Source organism: Vigna unguiculata, chromosome 3 (genome assembly GCF_004118075.2).
Source record: "Vigna unguiculata cultivar IT97K-499-35 chromosome 3, ASM411807v1, whole genome shotgun sequence".
Classification (NCBI taxonomy): domain Eukaryota; kingdom Viridiplantae; phylum Streptophyta; class Magnoliopsida; order Fabales; family Fabaceae; genus Vigna; species Vigna unguiculata.
Genome location: NC_040281.1, coordinates 64,629,427 through 64,648,970, shown reverse-complemented (window position 1 = coordinate 64,648,970; position 19,544 = coordinate 64,629,427). Strand labels below are relative to the sequence as shown.

Below are 19,544 nucleotides of genomic sequence, written 5' to 3'. Positions count from 1 at the left end.
ATTCTATTGTCAAATTTCTTATCCATGTGCATGGGTCCACATCCATGACCTGTGCGACTGTGATTGTTCTTCAATTTCAACTGAGCCTTCCATTAACTGAACAAAACATGGGATAGGTGGAGTTGCTTTTGACAGAAAACCACCCTATTATTAACTTTGCATAAACAAGAAAGGTTTTAACTTATGCAACGTGAAAAAATTAGTTTCTAATCTCTCATTTCCAAATCAAAGGCGGCTGGTAGAGAAAGTGGATAAAAATTTCATCCGCCTAAGTTTATCATCATGATCTTACTAGTTTCAATTAATATTTGATCAATAGATTTTATGAGAAATACAAGCATACAGTAGAATTTTTAAAAACAGGAATTTTGCTAACAAAAACAAGCGACAAGCGCCTTCAAATTTACGTTCCATCAAGATAACATTAATAACTGTGCCCTCAAGATATATATGTTTGCTCGGGTTTCATATATATCACCATCGGTGGAGAGAAAAATGAAAAAACATGTAAGGTAAAAAAAATTAAGAATAAATTCACCGTTCTAACCTTGTAAAATTGCAGAGTGAAAAACAAAATTATGATTACAATCAACAAGACAGTCCACAACCAGATATAGAACAGTAGTACAACACAACCGTTACAGGTGCCCAGATGCACTCGGATTTTGTCATGATATTTTAAATGAATTGATTTTGAATCCATAGCATGCAACTATCAAAGCAAATTGGAAACCCACGCACGCTGCCCCTCTTCTATTAAGTTATGCACCTGTTAAATCAGAGTACAAATCATAAACAGTCATACCAGGTAAATACTTGGCTGCCTCACACTTTCCATCCAACAGAGGCATAACTCTCCGGCCAAAGACGCCTTCTTTGCACATGCTTTAGTTTTGAAGCGGATGTGTGGCCATTACCAAGTCGACCAGCCAACGCATAAACTTTTAATCGTTGTTTCCGGTAGAAACGGACACAAGAGTAGAAACAACTACTGTACACCAACCTTACTGTTTTTACGGTCCAAAACAACATTCAAAATCTTGCCAGGAACGTAAATTCTTTTTTTGACAGATTGACCATCCAAATACTTTGATAGCTTTTCATCCCTAGATGCTAGGACAAAAGCTTCCTCCTCTGTACATGTTTCCTCAACCTCGATGGTCCCTCTTGTCTTTCCATTAATCTGTACCGGAAGGACTACGGTGGAATCCTTCAGGTAAGTCGGATTTGCCTGAAATAACAACATATTCCAAACATGATCATTATCTAATAACTCATTCTACAATCTGCCACTCATTCCACATGATTAAACTTAAGCTCTATAAAATTGTTTTTTGTTCCGTAAGTATCAAAGTCATGGATCCACACGACAACAGTCCAAGTGCCCATGAAAAGTTGAGGAAACTCACAAGGGCACAAAACACTGCTTTTTTTCTCACCTTCGTGTAACTTTCTATTTATTTACCTTAAGTATAAACTCCACGGTAACAAGGCCCTAAACAGCCCCTTACACAAATTGAAAATATTTTTCAGGATGCAGGGGTATAGTTTGATTCCCAATTAACTAACTACCGAATTCTAAGCAGGGATGAACGAATCCACATTGCATGAAATGTCTACTTCGGGTTACCTTTAAAAGTTAAGCTAAGGAACAATATTAAAAGTGTGTAAAATATCTATTTTAGGCTATTAAAGAAAATCTAATTAGTGACAATAACTTGACAGACCGTGCAAGTATAGAATGATTTGTTATTGATCCAAATTCATACCTTAGGGAAAGACACGTAGGCTAATGATTTTTTGTGCCCTAGTCGAGACCATAGCTCCTCAGCCATGTGTGGTGCATACGGTGAAAGCAGCAAAACAAATGCCTCAATGACCGATCTTGGATGTTTATCCCACTGAAAATATGTGCCGACCGTAACAATCAGTGCGAGTGTCACCACTTATTAATAAGAAAAGAAAATGTGAAACGGAGTAACAAAGCAAAAGGATATTGAAATGTGTGCAAAGAATAAACTTCATAAAGACACGTCCTTTACTATATCACAAAGGAATTGCCATTCAGAAGCTTGAATTCATTTTGCTTATTATTGTACTTTATCATAATTTACAAAACAAATGAATTCCTATATAAAAAGGCTCTAGTCTAGCTGCTTTTTTACATGAATGTTGCAAAAGCTAGAATTACGATCCTTTTGTTGTGGATACAACGGGAGAAGGCTAGTTTTCTATAAATAAACCAAGAGAAACTTATAAAAAGTCGCTGAAAATAGGTTAAGGTTTGAAAGTTTCTTTCAACTTGCAGAAAGAGTTCGCATAAATAATGTATATTTAGTCTTCTATCAAACGAGTCCTACGCCCCAAATGCTCAAGGTGACATTTGGTTCGCTACAATCATGTCCAAAGGAATTGAATTGTAATGTAAATGAGTTGCAATTATCTACAAGAGTAATCAATCATTCCTTTAAAATACTCAATACAGTTTAGAAGGAGTGAGAAGATATTTGGAGTGAGAAGATATTAAAATACTCCCTACCATAAAAGTACAAAAATGAAAGAAAAAATAATATTTGGAGTGAGAAGATATTAAAAGAATGAAAGCAGGCAACAGAAAATACCTTATATGCCGCATTAAGGAACTCCATCATTGCAGAAATTCCAGTGTTGAATCGTGTGGCCTCAATTTCCTCCGTTACCTGAATACTGAAATTAAATTCTTAGCTCAATTGTGTCAAATAAGCAAATTAAATAAAACCAGAACAAGGAAACAACAAAGCTCTGATTAAAATTGAGATGTTGACCTTGGCAATGCATTTGTGAAGACAGCGAAGTTGTTCTAGAGTAGGCTCCTCGTCAACTGATACAGTTCCATCCTTAAATGTTCCATCAGGCAAAGGTGAACCAACAATGAGCCTCCAAGTTCTTCCCAAGAACCGATGTACACCTTCAATGCCACTAGTACTCCATGTTTTCGAGTCTCTGGGAGCATGTAAAGAAAATAAAGCAGTAAATTGATCTGAGGTTAAAGTCCATATCAGAACAAGATCCACAACTCCATTGTCTCACCCTTCCCTCAACCCACCCCAAAGAAATGAAAAGATAAAAGGGAAAAAATACAGACAGAAAGCAAGTTTGACTAAGGAACAATCACTATAATATGTTGACAATAGCAATAAGGTTTGCAGTTCAAACCTACCTCAATGGTCCCATGAACATTTCATATAATCGAAGAGAATCTGCACCATACTCAGAGACAACATCATCTGGATTAACAACATTTCCCCTACTTTTACTCATTTTGTGAGCTCGAGCATGTAATCGTATGTTAGGATTTTCTTTCAGGACAAAAGAATCCCCAGATTTCATGACCTACACTCAAGGAAAAAAAGAACAAATGCTTGTCAGGAGAAAACAAAACGTAAATCCAACAATTTATTTATGGTAATTAACTAATGCAATGAGAAGTGGAAAGTGGAACTTCATTGATAAACCTTTTCTGCAGGAATTATTTCTAGCTTACGTTCATTCAAACAGTCAGGTGAATCAGCAGATATTAGGTTTCCATCTTGATCTCTATAAGCCATATATTGAACCTGCCACTCAAGAAATTAGCAACTTGCAATAGTTATTCTTTTCTGCTAAAATTTCAGGCAGAGAGAATTGAAATTACCTCCCCAAGAATAATCCCCTGGTTTATAACACATTGGAAGGGCTCCTTGGTGGACACAACACCAATGTCAAAGAGAACCTGAGATATAAAACTCAAATTACATCTGCACAATATTGCAGCAACACTGGCAATACATTAAAGGGTATTTGAAGTCCTATTTCATTTCTATGTCAAATTGGTCAATTTCCCAGTACTTTTTCCAACACTTAACCATGTCATCATTTTTTTATCTAACTTCTAGAAGGATTATCTGATTTCCATTTATAAATACACCAATTACAACAACAACTTTCTTTCCCACATGTACTGCACAAACAAATATTAAAATATAGTCCAACTGTGGTCTCAAAGGATTTTACAAACACTATAGTGATATGACACTGTGGATACCCTGTCATTTTACAATAATCTAAAATGTAAACTTCAGTTTTAAGACTTATCGAACAACATTTGTACTAGTAATCATAGACTCGTAGATGTTTAATAGTAATACAATGGAGAAAGATTGACAAGAACATAGCTGTTCCACATGAAGCTTAAATACAAATGGCTTAGAGTAAAGAAAATAACAAATCAACATGCCCTAATGTGACTGATAACGTACAGACCTTGTGCCAGAATCTAGCATACAGTAAATGGAGAACTGCGTGTTCAGCACCCCCAACATATACATCAACAGGGCCCCAATAGCTGCAGAAGAAGAAAAATTTTAAGGCTGGCAAATTAAATTATCAAGAAATGGTGAAAGCAAAATATAAGAAACAAGCACAGAATGGATAATGAATGAAAAATAAAGACAACATTAACTGAAGCCATACCTTTCTTTAGCCTTACCAACCAATTCCTTGGAATTATGTGGGTCCATAAACCTCAAATAGTACCTGGAAGGATGAAGAAGATATGACACGCGTGTGGACATAATTTTAATTTTTCATCAGTACATCTGATGCATAAAAATCCTGAACCAAGACAAGTAAACTTAGAGACCAAAATACTGTTTAGTGCTTGCTTACTAACAAATATAATACCACTCAAAATGCCTTACCAGCATGAACCAGCCCACTGGGGCATGGTATTTGTTTCCCGAGTAGCTGGTCTTCCTGATAAGCCATCAACAGTCTTCACCTAAAACGGTGATACAAGCCAAGAAAGAAAAAAGATTATTAGAGTATAGTATATTCTTGATTTAAACAACTCTCTAAACAGTTGATAGTCTGTTAGTTTGTTAGACTTAGTCAGCTTAAGGACCGGAGTCAGCTATAAATAGCTGAACTCTTCTATTAGAAGTGACTTTCAGAAATACATTCTCAAATCTCATTCTATATTTCCTCTTCGAATTCCCTATTATGATATTTAGAGCTAGGTTTGAACCCTGGAGCTTGTTTCTCGAACAATTTTTTGTGCTGCAATTGCATTTTGCACACAGATTGGCTAATTCTCTTGGCAACTTTGATTTGCGATTTCTTCTTGTGATCCTTCTTTGTGCATTTAAAGATGTATCAAGAGTGTGTTGCTAACACTCCTAATCAAAGTAATATAAATTATGTCCTTAGTTATGTAACAAAATGATTAGCACTGACCCTTCTGTTTCCTTTAAAATCTACCACAAATTCATGGGGCATACACATTAAGAAAATATCAAAAGACATCAGGCAAAATTTTCCTGCTCAAAAATTTATTTATTTCACATATAAGACAAGTTCATGAAGTGATTTATTTCTACATTGAAAATGACTAGTAGTAGGACCATAAGTATCTATTTATGTGACAATAGATCAGGGTTGTTGTTAGATAGAGGAGATGGTGGTGCCATGGCTGATAACGGTGGCAATTTTTCAATAAAACCATATCATGGTGATGGCGTGGGAGTTCTAAATGGTGTTTACCATATACACAGCATCCATCATAGTCATGGCATTTTAGATTTCTCCATATAATGCCATTTCCATCTAAAGAACAATTACATAGATAAGGTAATGATGCACTCTTAACAACCATTATTACAAAAACCAGGTAATGATGTCTTAAATCTCTTGAAATGCAATGGAAATACGAATTCACAAACCAATATGTCAGGCAGCTACTTGAGACTTTTCAACTGATTGGTTAAGGACTCAAGATATAATAACAAAGGGGCCAACTATGAAAATTAAGAATAATTCAAGCATGCACTATCTTAAAATTGTCTCTTTCTTTCAAAATTGTTGCTTCTTTATATTGTCTAGGAATCTGGAAATGGTACAATGCCTGTATGCCACCAATGAAGTATGTGTACATTATTGGGGCTAGGTAACAACAAATCCAACCTAGACCACACAATTAAGACACTGCCTATTGATAGCAATTTAAGAAGAAAAACATTTATTGTTGTAAACTTACCCAAGACACTGCCTTAGACAGAGGAGGCTCGCCTGTTCCACTGGGAGAAAAATCATCCAATTCAGGTAGAATAAGTGGCAGGTCAGTCTCACACAGTGGAACAGTCTCACCACTATCATTCATGAAGATAACAGGGATAGGTTCACCCCAGTAACGTTGCCTAGCAAAAAGCCAGTCCCTTAACTTGTAGTTCACCTGAAGGATGAAAAATGTATTTTATTTCATATAATACAAACCATAAAGAAAGAATTTCAGTAAAATTGCAAAGATTAGTCTAATTTGATTCATTTAAGATATGAACCTTTCTCTTTCCCTTCCCACATTTTTCAGCCCATTCAATGACTGTCAGAGCAGCTTCTTTGCTGGACAAGCCATTGATGTCAAGCCCAACCAGTGTATTTGATGAATTTACATTAATGCCTTCACCGATAAAAGCCTTTCCAAAATCAACACTTTTACCATCTGGCATTACAACCCAGCAAATTGGAATATCATATTTCAGAGCAAAATCATAATCACGAGAATCATGAGCAGGCACAGCCATGATAGCTCCTGTTCCATAACTGCACCAATAGCAACAATTATAATCAGGTCTCAAACATTTTGAAAATTCATCTATCATCCCACACCCTAGATCTTATGCCCATGGCATGTTTAACAATCAATAAAAACAATTTGCATTCCAAGTGATAAGTGTGCGCACCCACCCCCCTAAAACATAGTCCGCGACCCATATTGGAATGGCTTCCCCATTTGCTGGATTTTTTGCATAACTGCCAGTGAAGACCCCAGTCTTTTCTTTCTGAAGTTCAGTCCTCTCAAGGTCACTCTTCCTTGTGGCAAGGTCTACATAATCCTCAACCTGTGAATAAAAAACACCCTAAGAATAACCATCTTATAACCTTGATTAAAATCCTTCCGATGAAACAGGCAATAAAACATAACAACTTACATGTTTGCTCTGAGCAATGGAAACCAATGACGGCATCAAGGGATGCTCTGGTGCCACAACTAAGTAGCTGAACATAAACAAAGCAAACAGGAAAAAGATATAGAGTTTCTTTCAGGATCAGTTCGTTTGATTCATTAAATTTATTGACTATAATAGAAAATTGAATAGATAAATACGTTGCACCAAAGATCGTGTCAGGCCTTGTAGTATACACAATAATTTTTATGTCTTTATCCTTTCCATCACTGTCAAGAATGCAAAATTCCATCTCAGCCCCTTCCGATCTCCCTATCCAATTTCTCTGCATTTCTTTTACACTTTCTGGCCAGTCAAGGTCATCTAAATCCTCTAGAAGACGATCAGCATATGCAGTAATCTTGAGCATCCATTGCCTCATTGGCTGCTTGGTAATAAACAATGACACTGTAAAGATTATGAAACCATTCAAAAATATAAGAGGAAAACCACCCAAATTGTTAAGTTCTGAAAGATATAAACATGCAAACCACTATACCTTTCTTATTACAGGATGACCACCCCGTTCACTGACACCGTCAATTACCTCCTCATTGGCCAACACAGTGCCAAGTGCGGGACACCAATTAACCGGAACTTCAGCCTGGTTGTTTTATAGGGATTACCGTAAGATCTTCAATACTCATAACTTAAACTAAGTCAAAACTTCTAAGTAGTTATCATATACTAAACCTGATATGCCAATCCTCTCTTTAAAAGTTGCAGAAAGATCCATTGAGTCCATTTGTAATAGTCAGGTTCTATGGTAGAGATTTCACGATCCCAGTCATATGAAAATCCTAATGATTTTAACTGCAAAGATGTAAGAAGACCTAACATGAAAGGTAAACGTGCAATTTTAAGACTAGAGATGATGACTATGAGAATGAAATCATGGAATCACTTCTCTTTTCACATTCCAAATTACAGGAAGCTTTTCTTCTTAAATCAAGTGGAGGGCATTCAAATTACTTCCCAAAGATTCAAATGATCAATCAAATGAGTTACATATTGTATGATCTGAATATGATTCAAACAAAGATGTTCAGGTTGTTTTGAAATTGAAACTTATCTAGCAAACTAATGCCACAATTGTTCTGATCCTTTTCAATACAGTTTTTCAATGAATTACTCATTCTTGCCACTTAAAATAGTTAGTCTAAAACAAAGAACTTCAAACGAATAAAAATTAGGCGCCAAGTCCCAAAGAACATTCTTTACCGTCCCAAAATCAGCAGCAAATTATGTACCAAAAGAATTCCCAAATAGTTTAATTTTTATCCACTATCAGTTAAAATTTTCACCTTCAACCCATTACAAATCATCACAGGCATGTTTTTAAAAGAGGATGCTACAAAGATTAACAATCTTATCATGCATGGCAATAAATAATTGGATGGAAGTGTAAAAAGTCATTAAATTATCTTAAATCATTCAATAATATAACAAAATCATCACTGGCCTCGGTTATATTTAAAGCATCTCATCAGCAGTTTACCTGAGTGCGAAAGCGATTGATATTCCTCACCGTAGTGAGCTTGGGGTGAGTTCCTGTCTGAAGCACACGCCAGCACATTAGTAAAGAAACATACACAAGTAAAAATGTAGAAATAAGAACCAAGAAACAGACCTCAATAGCATATTGTTCTGCTGGCAATCCAAAAGCGTCCCAACCCATCGGATGCAACACATTATAACCCTGCATCCGTTTGTACCTAGCAAGAATGTCTGTGGCGGTATATCCAAGAGGATGACCAACATGAAGTCCAGCTCCACTGCAAGAAATAGTAATTACGAATATTCCAATCGCGATTCGAAAGAATCATAAACTTCAAGCGCGAAGTAACTAAAATTGAAACCTAGGATAAGGAAACATGTCGAGAACATAGTATTTGGGCTTCGTAGTGTCGATATCGTCATCGGGAGTTCGGAAAGTGCGATTGTGCTCCCAGAAACGCTGCCACTTGGGCTCAATTTCGTTGAAAGGGTAGGCCCTGTTGACCGGTTGCTTCTGATGCTCCGTTCCGCCATTCGCGACGGCGTTTGTGACGCTGGCGCGGCCACGGTTGCGGAACCTGAGAGAAAAAGAACCTCTTCTGATGGAAGTAACGGGGAATCTTGGAGAGTGAGAGGTAGTGGTCCTGGATGGGAAGGGAAACGACACCGTATGAGAGTGTGGCGAAAGAAAGAGGAGATGAGGTTGAAGGTGATGAGTGTGGAGCATTTGGATTGGGAGAGTGGAATGAACTGCGATGGAATAGAAAGATTAGTGGAGAGAATGGGGATAACGTCCAGAGTGAAGATGGCGCTCAAAACTCAACAGTAACTCTCTTTCTTATAGTTTTCATAATTGGGCTCGTCATCTTTCTATCTCTCTTTCTTTCTGCACCCCAATAAAACCAATAAAACCCAAATTTCTTTATATCAACATGAGAGATGTAAAAATGGGTATCTCAACCCGACCCAATTCGATTTGGATTGATAATTTAGTGAGTCAATCTAATCCAACCTACTTTTTAGTGAGTTAAAAAAGTTTGAACTCAGCTCGATCCATCACGGATTGACGGATTAAACGGATTGACTTATGGGTTCACTTAATTAAAAAAATATAATTTTTTTATTTTTTTAGCCAAAATTAAATTCTAATTCTAATTAAAATCTAAATAAACTTTAATACAATTCAAATAGAAACCAAAAATAAATACAAATTATTTATGTGTTGACTAAAAAAAATACAATAATATACATAAATATTTTATAATAAAAATATTATTTCAGTTCAAATATTTTTCATGATTCAACATTCTAGTATAACAATATTTTGTATAAATATTATAAGATTAAATACTTCAAATCCGATTGTGACATAAATATATTTGTTTAAAACATTGTGATTAATGACCGAAGAATTTGAACCATCACTTATATGAATCAATCAGCGAAGTTCTATGATTCTTAAAATATTAAATTAAAATAAGAAAGTTACATAATAGAAGAAATAAAATATAATCAATGTTCATAATAAACAATTGCGAGATAAAAGAAACAGATATGAAGAGAAAGGTATGAGTTTATTTTGAAGTATGATGTATATGTGTGTTATATTTTTTTTAGTTTTAAAAATAAATAAATAATTTGTAAATTTTTTTATATATATTCTTTTTTTATTAAAGATACTTATTTTAATTTTTTTTAATTAAATAATTGAAACAATCAAATTTAACAAAACAGTTACTAAAAATATAAATTTCATGAAATAATTTATTAAATTTAAAGAAATGATCATTTATTAAAAGATAAAATTTAGAACAGAAATTTAGACAGCAACAAAATTAAAACAATATTTATGTTATCCAATATAATTGCAACAACGTATTACAACAATTATTGAATGCAATAAAAGATCTACAAACCTCGTGCTACTAAAACCTTTAATACTGTATAAAAAGGAAAAAACTTAATTATTCTATTTGTCCCATCTTGGTTAAAAGAAAAGATTTCATTTTAATTTTTATTTCATTAAATTTTAAAAGATTATATTAATTAGGTTATTTCCATTGAAATTTAAAAGATTAAATAATATTTGAATATAGGGGTTTTTTTATTTATTTTTTACAAAAATTTGTTGTTGTCCACGTGATACTTTATTATTAATTTATATTTTTTATAAGATTAAAAATAATTAATTTAAATATTGTGACGTCCCATTTTAATAGATTAAACTACTAAATAAAATATCACACAGTTATAATAACGAGAAGCATTCAGATGAACATACAATGTAGGGAGATAACTATTACAGTCATCCAGAAAATACTGCGAAAACGGATTTAGGCATGCCACCATACCATAAACAGAAACAAATCTAAAGTTTAACAGTTGGGCAAAAGAAATGCACTAAGAGCATGGTATTACAAGGCACTAGGGCCATGGAACTTCTTCGAAAGCCACCTCAACGGGCCCACTAGGCTGCACTGCTATCACCATCAGGCCTACCTCCAGAAGTATTCCCATCTGCTCCCACCAACGGTGATCATCGCAAAAGAGAAGACACAACGGAAACATACATAAAGTGCAAGGGTAAGCTAGTGTAACTTGAAACTTATCATATTGTAAAGGGATAAGTGCATAAACATTCACAGGCATACAACACAGAGACATACAAGTCATGTTATGGCAAACAAGCAAGACACTATGACTCTATTATCCGGATACATATACTAAGATCGGATTCACTGGACGCTTGCACTTGTGGTGGCCTCTACTGCTCTGCAGAGCCATTGCCAATGGGTTTCACCCTACCACACACAAGGTTAGCCTTTAAACGTCTAAGGCCATTATCCTGCCAAAGACTAGGGCCTCCCGCTACTCTCACCACTTGGGTCAGTTTGCTCTACTTGAGACTCACTGACCCTTTAGAGTTTCGGGATGCAATCCTTACTTGAATCCTTATCTTAATATATACACTACACGCCACCATAAAGTCTCCCCACGAGACTCATGGAATTATGCCTATTTCACACCAACCTCATGGCTCATATCACATAACCACCACTTGCAACCTCAACATTTATTTCTCATGCTCATTATCAACCATCCAAACACAACTTCATACATTACCCATGCTATCATTCATCTCATACTTTATAAATGCATACCAAGACATACATATATCACAAAATAGTATTCATCCCAAATAAATGTGTGCCAAAATTTAAGTACCTGCAATTCCATACAATCAAGCATAATCCACAACCATAACTCTTACACCAAAATTCCAAAGAAAATTTATTATCATAAAACCAAAATCATTGCAGTAATGCGTGACACATTTCTCAAGCTACAGATATCTAATTGACGATCCAACCGGTCAAACCATAAAATAGCATGTTGTGAACCAAATGTCAAAATTTGAGCTCAATCCAACGGTTAATGAGTCAGAAAATTCAATTTTACTAAAACTGCGCATATCAGAAAAATACCCAGTCGCCCAGCGAGTCAAGGAACTCGCCCAGCGACTGTGCGACGCATCAGAATAGGAAAAAAGACGTCAAACATCACAGTTTCATGAATATTTGAACCCCTAACTCAGAAATATACCAAAACTAACATTTTCCAATCATTTAAGCATAAAACATAAACGAAAACAAACCACATATTTCAAAAACGCGAAAAGAACCTAGCTTCCCTTACCTCGAGTAAACGGAGCTGAGGGAAAAAGGGCACACAAAGAGAGAACGGAGCAGCTATAAGGAACTGTAAACATCGTAGATCAAACGTAGGACGAGATTAGGGGCAGAACCAACTTAAGACCAACTTAGTGCATTAAAAGGGACAACGAAAGAGCTTGAGTTTCGATCTGTACTTACAAGGAAGCGGTTCGATTCACTTTGAGGGGAAACGGACTTTGCCCTAGCAGAGCTCCTGCTTTTCTTAGAGAAGTTGAGAGGGGAAGGCTGCCTTTCTGAAACAGAGATGAAGTGAAACTGTGAGGGGCTGTTAGAGTAGGGTGTCCTACTGAAGGGCTGGCCTTGGACCTCCGAAAAGGCCAGGCCCAAACTCTATATACTGAAAAAGGGGCTTACAAATATAATCAAATAATATTTAAAAATATAATCAAATTATATTTTTATTTAATTTAAAAATAATTTCATAAATATTTAATAAAAGATTAATGTCAATAAAAAAATATCAATATAATATTTATATAAATAATAAATTTAATATCAATAGATATAAAAACAACAATATTCTATTTAAAAAAAATTATTAAACCTGAATGAAACGTACATGTTTAAAAACTGACATATGTCACATCATAAAATTGACACATTAACAACAAAAATTATGTAAAAGAATTAAAAAAAATAACAAAAAAAACTAGAATTTGACATATAAGACATTTTTAAGGCCATTTGTACGATGAAAGACGCAAAGTCAATATTTCAAAAATTTAAACTTGATTAAAACAAAAATAATAGTAAAGATATACTTGTAACTTTTCAATCAAAACGAGAAAGTAATTATAAAAAAAAATAAAGAAATAACTGTTAGTTAATATTCTCTTTACAAGTAAGGATCTCTATAATATATGCTTTTCTAAACAACTAATATTTATTTATAATTATAAGTTCCCAAATATTTTTCCACAAGAAGGTTACACAACAACAAAACAAAATAACGTACATGGTTACAGCTCCTCCTCGTTAAACGCTCAAATATAAGTTAACAGATTCTAAATAATAGAAAAAAGGGTTACGGATTTTATAAGAAAAAATGTAATTAAAATAATATAAAAAAATACTTCAAACTTTTAAACAATAATAAAATATTTACCACGAACATGAATCTGTAGCTTGTTTGAAACTGATTAAAACAAAAGAAATCATGTTAAAGATGTAAAAATCATAATTATTAGCATATGCAAGCAACGTCTAAAACAGAACAAAAATAATAGTTATACTGACATCAATTTTATGAGATAGAATGAATGAGGTAACTTAACTTCTTTAACTTCTTTCATAACTGAGGAAGTGGTTTTAGACTCATAAAAAGAGTAAATTCCATTTGATGTTTTTGTATATGATTCTGATTCTAACAGGCGCCTAATTTTTAGTAATAATTCTATATGATTCTGAACACTGCAAGATGTTGAAGTGTCATTAAACATTTGTAGAAACCATCTGTTAGTTGTATTTTTGACATCCTTATTATTTATCAGAACGAATGTACAAGCTCACAAAAGGCTCAATTATAATCACAAAGGTTGCAAGATAAATCACAGTCTACTTGAATTTTCTTCGCCAACTAATACAATAATTCTCATTAATCATTTGTTACTCTTCTGGTCATTATTATCTGTCTACAAAACTGAGAATTGTCATAAAAAATGTAAGACAAAAGAGTTCCAACATTATTACCAAAACAGGAAACACTCAATTGTCATCTAAAACGTAACTCCGACAAAAAAATTCCCACATTATTGTCAAAATGGGAAACATCAAATTGTGAGTGCCTTCAGCTCTCCAATTATAAAGAATTCTAACTTCACAATTTTCTATATCTAGACTATAACTCTGCAATGAACATTCTTAACAATTTCTATCTAGACACTTAATATACACAACCTGTATCAGCAACCAAAGAAAAATGAAGTAGCTTTTCGAAAGCAGCCTTCGGCCAGTCATGAAAACTTCAGTAAAGCTTTTAGGTCTCTGACAGCTTCATCAATGGCATAAACTATCATCTTCTTTATCTGTTCAACATCACCAAATAAACGTGCTACTTATTTTGATGCATACATCATAAAAGAGACACAATGAAATACAATTTAGAAGCAAACTACCTCAAGCTTATCTTCCCTGGCCTTGTGGTTCTTGGGAAGCTGGCGAAACTCATTAGTTAAACGCAGACACTCATGGATATTTTCCGGAGACACGAAGTCTACCGCAACTTTTGTGCATGACTGTGCAAGGTTTGAGACGGTGATTAGAACAACAGAAACAACTAAGTTATTTCAGAAAATTAGTCCAACATGTATCTGCATATTTTACCTTGAGATTCCTCACTTGATGTGGGCATCCAGCAGGAATAAAGACAGCTTCCCCAAGTTTCTGCTCAAAAGTCCATGGTTCTACACCTAAAAGTCAAGATTCCCATAAGTAACCGATTACAGGCACTGAGAAAATATTGTATGCAATTTCTTTGTACTAACCAAACTCCTCCTTCAGCTTCTTCTTGTGCTCCCATGTCAAATAAAAACATTGGTCATGAATTGGGTGTGCAACCTAGTTAATAAATAACTTGAATTGAGCATCAGGCATAAGAGAATAAGGATAAGCGAAAATGTAAAGTGTTACAATTCTTATACCTGTTCAACTGGAGAACAATAAGTGTGTCTAAATTCTTTTGAGTGTTTTATGAGATATGTTTCTAACTTCTTAGAATCTTCTCTCCGAAAGATATCCCATAGAGCACTGCCTGTTTCCGTTGATTCATTCTCTATAGCAGAAGCGACCTCTTCATGTACATCATTTGGAAAGAACTTTCCATTAATTTCAATAGGACGCTTCTCTATGTCTTTGGATTCTAAAACTACCTTGTTTTCTATCTGTACTTTGTTGTCTTTGAAAGTTCGGCAATTCAGGCTGTCGGTAACCCTCTCTTCATCACACTGCTCTCTCTCATCTTGTACCTTGTGTGCTTCTTTCAACTTTGAAATAACTAAGTGCTGCTCATCAGTTAACATCACCTCTGCTGTATGGGTTAAAATATTGACCTATGACAATTACCAAACAAGAATATAAGCCAATATGTTTCCATTTGAAACCAGTGACATAAGAAATGGGGGAAACTAATATAATCTTGTTCCTTCTCAGCATCTACAAACAAGAAAAGAGAATTCTCATTGAAACTGAGTGTCCAATCCAATGTGCGTTTTAGTAAAGAATGAAGAGTATGTATGTATAATTGTGTGTGTGTAGAAAACTCAAATGAAATGAAATTGGCTAACCACTGCATAAGCAACAACCAAATTACAGACTAAGGAAGCTTGATGCATACCGCATCTGACATATCACAGTGAAGCTTTGTTACAGAGTCGCCTCTACCAAGCTCTTCTTTAATCCCATAGGCAATATAAGTTTTCGGACCCATGTCAGGTTTTAGGACATGGGTTGGCAACTTCGTAGCAAGATTGAGAATTCCGCTCCGAGGATCGCTGTACTCTTGGAATGGCAATGAGCGAATAAACTCATCACAGTGGCGCGGCAAAAGATCTTCAAATTTATCAGAGGGGGGCCAGTCTTTTAGCTTCAGCATCTCTGGCCACAGATTTCTGTATGTTCTTCCCTCAATATAACCTTTGAAAAATGTGTGAGTATCGATTTCTACCTGCATAAATTTAGAAGGGTGAACACTCATTTAATATAGCATGTTGCACGAGACACAAGCTAAAAATATTACACTTGGAATTCAGAAGATGGAAATTGAAGCTCCGCAATACTGACCTCACAATTAGCCAGGCAATCAATGGCTTTCACTTCTGACATCTTTGAACTGACCTCTGAAACCCTATTTTCACATAATGCTCGCCACATTACCATCGGCTTCCAACTCAGACCGGTACCCAGTTTAAGGGCATCACGAACTATAACTGGTTCGCCATTAGCCCAATGCTTTTGGAAAAGTAACAACCCTTCCTTCTGAATGCTACTTGACTCTGAACAGTGCATATTATTGTCACTTATGTCTTCTTTAACAGCTTCATTTCTCAAAGAGGTGTAGCTTGATACTGGTTTTTCTAGCTGAAGAGTTGTGTTTTCATCTTCCCAAATTTTCAGCGTACTGCGAGCTTTGGTTTCCAATTCAGATATCCACCCACTTGGTAGGACACGTTTCAGCTCCAATGCAGCACTGCCACAACCCCCCAACTCCTTTGGTGCACATCTGATGATTCCATCACTCTTAGCATTCCACACATTAGATAGCTTGGTTTGACATTCTGATGTCCTGATATCATTAGACACTGGTAGAGGGTCTCCACCATGCATATAATCATAGCCCCTATTCACATATGAGAACTTCTGCTCCACCCGAGGTGTAATGCTTCCATCACGTATTTCTTGGCAACAACTGAGGCAGAGTTCATAGGAACAATTGGGGCAGCTTCTATGAAGATCAATAATTGAAGTAGCACAATGATCACTGTTCCATGAAAAAAGTAAACATGAGATATTATAAAACTTGTAAAGAATCAAACTAGTATCTTTAGAAAGAGGGCACCAACCAATAGACACGTTCATCGTTGCCACAAAGACTTCGAGGTATTTCCTTCTCAAAAGAAGGTTTTCCTAACAGAAGAGTTTAGTGTTGGTGATTTTTTTCAATGTGATAACACAAAACTTAAAGGAGAAGATTAAAAAACCTAGTATTTTAGCTTCAATCTGCTCCTCTTGACTTTGTTCATGACAGATTTGTTTCAAAAATGGTAGGAGTAAGTTGATCATATAATGCAGATACTGAGCTTGTTCACAATCATTTATGTCCCTGTTAGATGTCTGAAGGTAGATATAAAAAGAAATTAAAAAATTACCTGTGCAGATACAATTATAATATATGAACTTTTTTTTCATCATGGAAATTAATTTAGGGTAGATATCAGAACAAATCAAACCTTAATCATTCCTCTTGCGCGCAAGCAAACATTGCAATTGCAGTTTTTCTGGCAAAACGGGCAACTTGCAGCAATTTCTTCTATTGTCATATCAGGGTACCTGTGTGTAAAAGTCACAAACAGCACTATTTAGTAATGATAAATCCTAAACCACACAAACAAGCACATAATCCTTCAGCATAATTGGTTAATTAAATGTCATACATACCATTTATCCACACACTGCATACAGTACATTTTCGGGCATTTAGTACAAGGCACAAAAAGTGTTCTCTCCTTTTTCATGCATTGATGACAAATTCGGGGCTTTTGTTCAACATCCTGTTCAAGACAATGAGTTAGCATTATCGAAATATGATGTATTACACCATCTCTTTAAGGTGCTGAGAAAGATGGCTACCTTCACATCATTCATTCTTCTCGATCTGGTCCTGGTCTTTGCTCTTAAGAGAACAAGCATTTCTTCATCTTCTAAATCATCAATCAAGAGATCATCTTCATATTTCCTTTTCTTGTTTGAGACAGTAAGCTTTTGTTTCTCACCTCTTCTCTTGCATGGTAGTTTTCTTGTCCTCGGTGAACAAGAATCTTCTTTCGCATCTAACTTTGGTTGTATATTATCAAACATGCAGTTTTCTCGAACCTCTCTCTTCTTTTTAGTCACCCTTAAATTCTTCTTTAAACACATCCTACCTTCTTTCCCTTTCAGTTCGGATTTCTTATCACCATTCTCAGAGATTTCTCCAGCTTTTCTCTTCGATTTTCCGTAAACTTTAGAGCATCTGGACAATTCCGGCTTATCCTCGGTTTTCGATGCTTTTGACCGTTCTTTTCTTGGGACAGCAACCTCCATTGTTACTGCAAAATCAAAATTGAAAATACAATCAAATCATTACAAAATCTCAATACAGATTATCATTCATCTGAGCACTAGCATTCCAATCTTTCATAGAATCTGAACAACAAGTATTATCAGAATAGAACACCAAATCCTATTCCTATATCTATACATACAGCCAGCAAAAATTTACAAACACCTTCATACACAGAGCAAAGGAAGCTGTGAATCAAAGAACCCCCCAATATAAATTCGATGACCATAACGAATCAGCAAGGTAGCAGGTTTTCCAGATATGTTAGACTCTATAAAGAAAACAAGAAACGGACTAATAATGTAACAAATCCATTCTTAATAAATGTATCCCGTTATGAATTCCAGAAAAGAATTGAATACATGTTTTCAGAAGGGAAAATACCTCTCCAGACACCATTTAAAGTCAAACCCAATGGAGTTGACCCGAGTCAAGCCGACAACATCCATTGCTCCCAAAGCATCAAGAAACAAACCAGAGTTCCAATTGCATTCAAAAAAAAAGGGACCAAAACGAAACAACCACAACACTTCGAGTGTACGAGGAATGACGCAGAAATAAATAAAAAAATCCGAATTCATTCACCGCATACAAATTCAATCGAATGAAACAAACCTGATCAGAAATTAATTTAGGTGAAAAATCGATAGAAGCATAACACTCTGCTGCAATCAGAATTGAGAAACCGAACCAATGCGGCGCGATATCTGAAACCAAAATCTGCGAGAAAAACAAAAATCAAAAGATATATTGTGATGATGATGATGACAATATGATTGCGTGAGAAAAACATGAACTCAGGGCTTTAGTTAAAATTGAAAGTGGTCAGCAATGAAACACACCTGTATGAGAAAGTAGAGACAAAATTTTATTTATTTTTGTATATATATTTATTGGGTTGTGAAATTTAGGATTGCGAATGACGGTCCTTTGTTACCAGTGATATTTAAGCACGTGGATCTGAAACCTTTGATATCCTTCGTCCTTTCCCTGAATAAGATACGCATGCATTCGAGGAAGGGAAAGTGGTTTAACCAATTGGATTTCTATAATATATAATATACATTTTTCTTTTCCTATTAAGGATCTCACATCATTTACAATTCATGGATGGGATGGAAAACTCTCCTCAAGTACATTACTATCTGTAACTGTTATTTTAGAACTTTTTAACATTGTGAAAAACCCACGTGTGTTTTCTCTATGATAAAAAAATAATAAATATAAATAATTTATTACGATAAAAAATCATTTTTATCTATTTTAGAGGTATTCTTTTAAATAGTTATTTTAATTTTGAAAATAGTTAAATTTAAAAAGAAAAGTCAAATTAAAAAATAATAATAAAATTTTAAAAAACATAATATTAATAAAATAATTGTTTTAATTTTAAAAACAATTTATTAAGAATAAAATTGAAAAATAAAATGTATATTAGAAAAAAAGTGAATCTTTCTGTATAATGATACGGATAACAAC

At 34.8% G+C, this 19,544-nt stretch overlaps 3 protein-coding genes across 8 annotated transcripts; all 3 read right to left on the bottom strand.

Moving 5' to 3' along the window:
• Positions 1–522: 522 nt before the first annotated feature.
• Positions 523–9,322, bottom strand: LOC114179687 (leucine--tRNA ligase, chloroplastic/mitochondrial). 2 transcript variants are annotated; one of them, XM_028066099.1, is made up of 20 exons: positions 8,879–9,322; positions 8,650–8,794; positions 8,518–8,574; positions 7,713–7,832; positions 7,519–7,623; positions 7,181–7,404; positions 7,005–7,071; positions 6,760–6,914; positions 6,354–6,615; positions 6,053–6,247; positions 4,719–4,798; positions 4,492–4,554; positions 4,282–4,363; positions 3,674–3,751; positions 3,495–3,596; positions 3,200–3,372; positions 2,805–2,982; positions 2,622–2,699; positions 1,770–1,901; positions 523–1,231 (listed from the first exon to the last, which is right to left on the bottom strand). In XM_028066099.1, exons 1-20 carry the CDS (start codon positions 9,241–9,243, stop codon positions 989–991), a joined length of 2,904 nt encoding a protein of 967 aa, XP_027921900.1. In that variant the 5' UTR covers positions 9,244–9,322; the 3' UTR covers positions 523–988. The 2 variants fall into 2 exon arrangements, 1 of the variants encoding a protein (XP_027921900.1); XR_003603518.1 differs by lacking the exon at positions 523–1,231 and having other exon boundaries at positions 2,622–2,706.
• Positions 9,323–10,742: 1,420 nt separating this feature from the next.
• On the bottom strand, positions 10,743–12,827 carry LOC114175581. The gene is made up of 4 exons (XM_028060335.1): positions 12,810–12,827; positions 12,389–12,580; positions 12,213–12,275; positions 10,743–11,033 (listed from the first exon to the last, which is right to left on the bottom strand). Exons 1-4 carry the CDS (start codon positions 12,825–12,827, stop codon positions 10,941–10,943), a joined length of 366 nt encoding a protein of 121 aa, XP_027916136.1. The 3' UTR covers positions 10,743–10,940.
• A 986-nt stretch (positions 12,828–13,813) lies between these two features.
• On the bottom strand, positions 13,814–19,002 carry LOC114179197 (lysine-specific demethylase JMJ25-like). Of its 5 annotated transcripts, XM_028065441.1 has the most exons (15): positions 18,908–19,002; positions 18,450–18,785; positions 18,231–18,336; positions 17,594–18,051; positions 17,402–17,514; positions 17,194–17,293; positions 16,945–17,077; positions 16,807–16,870; positions 16,028–16,724; positions 15,582–15,911; positions 14,890–15,297; positions 14,734–14,806; positions 14,573–14,658; positions 14,365–14,484; positions 13,814–14,274 (listed from the first exon to the last, which is right to left on the bottom strand). In XM_028065441.1, exons 3-15 carry the CDS (start codon positions 18,292–18,294, stop codon positions 14,203–14,205), a joined length of 2,718 nt encoding a protein of 905 aa, XP_027921242.1. In that variant the 5' UTR covers positions 18,295–18,336; positions 18,450–18,785; positions 18,908–19,002; the 3' UTR covers positions 13,814–14,202. The 5 variants fall into 5 exon arrangements, with proteins under 5 accessions (XP_027921242.1, XP_027921246.1, XP_027921243.1 ...); XM_028065445.1 differs by lacking the exon at positions 18,231–18,336 and having other exon boundaries at positions 18,681–18,785; positions 18,908–19,001; XM_028065442.1 differs by lacking the exon at positions 18,908–19,002 and having other exon boundaries at positions 14,573–14,652; positions 18,450–18,896.
• Positions 19,003–19,544: the final 542 nt, after the last annotated feature.

What these genes read in the sequence shown, in the direction of transcription:
- LOC114179197 (XM_028065441.1), bottom strand. Translation starts at nt 18,294, where the DNA reads ATGGTCATCGAATTTATATTGGGGGGTTCTTTGATTCACAGCTTCCTT. An exon ending in GAAGAATGAATGATGTGAAG is followed by an intron (nt 17,515 to 17,593) that starts GTAGCCATCTTT and finishes TGTCTTGAACAG; the next exon opens with GATGTTGAACAAAAGCCCCG. An exon ending in CCAGGGAAGATAAGCTTGAG is followed by an intron (nt 14,275 to 14,364) that starts GTAGTTTGCTTC and finishes GATGTTGAACAG; the next exon opens with ATAAAGAAGATGATAGTTTA.
- LOC114175581 (XM_028060335.1), bottom strand. An exon ending in GTGAATCGAACCGCTTCCTT is followed by an intron (nt 12,276 to 12,388) that starts GTAAGTACAGAT and finishes CGATGTTTACAG; the next exon opens with TTCCTTATAGCTGCTCCGTT. An exon ending in CTCAGCTCCGTTTACTCGAG is followed by an intron (nt 11,034 to 12,212) that starts GTAAGGGAAGCT and finishes TGGTGGGAGCAG; the next exon opens with ATGGGAATACTTCTGGAGGT.
- LOC114179687 (XM_028066099.1), bottom strand. Translation starts at nt 9,243, where the DNA reads ATGCTCCACACTCATCACCTTCAACCTCATCTCCTCTTTCTTTCGCCA. An exon ending in GACACGATCTTTGGTGCAAC is followed by an intron (nt 7,072 to 7,180) that starts GTATTTATCTAT and finishes GTTTATGTTCAG; the next exon opens with CTACTTAGTTGTGGCACCAG. An exon ending in GCGGACTATGTTTTAGGGGG is followed by an intron (nt 6,616 to 6,759) that starts GTGGGTGCGCAC and finishes CTATTGGTGCAG; the next exon opens with TTATGGAACAGGAGCTATCA.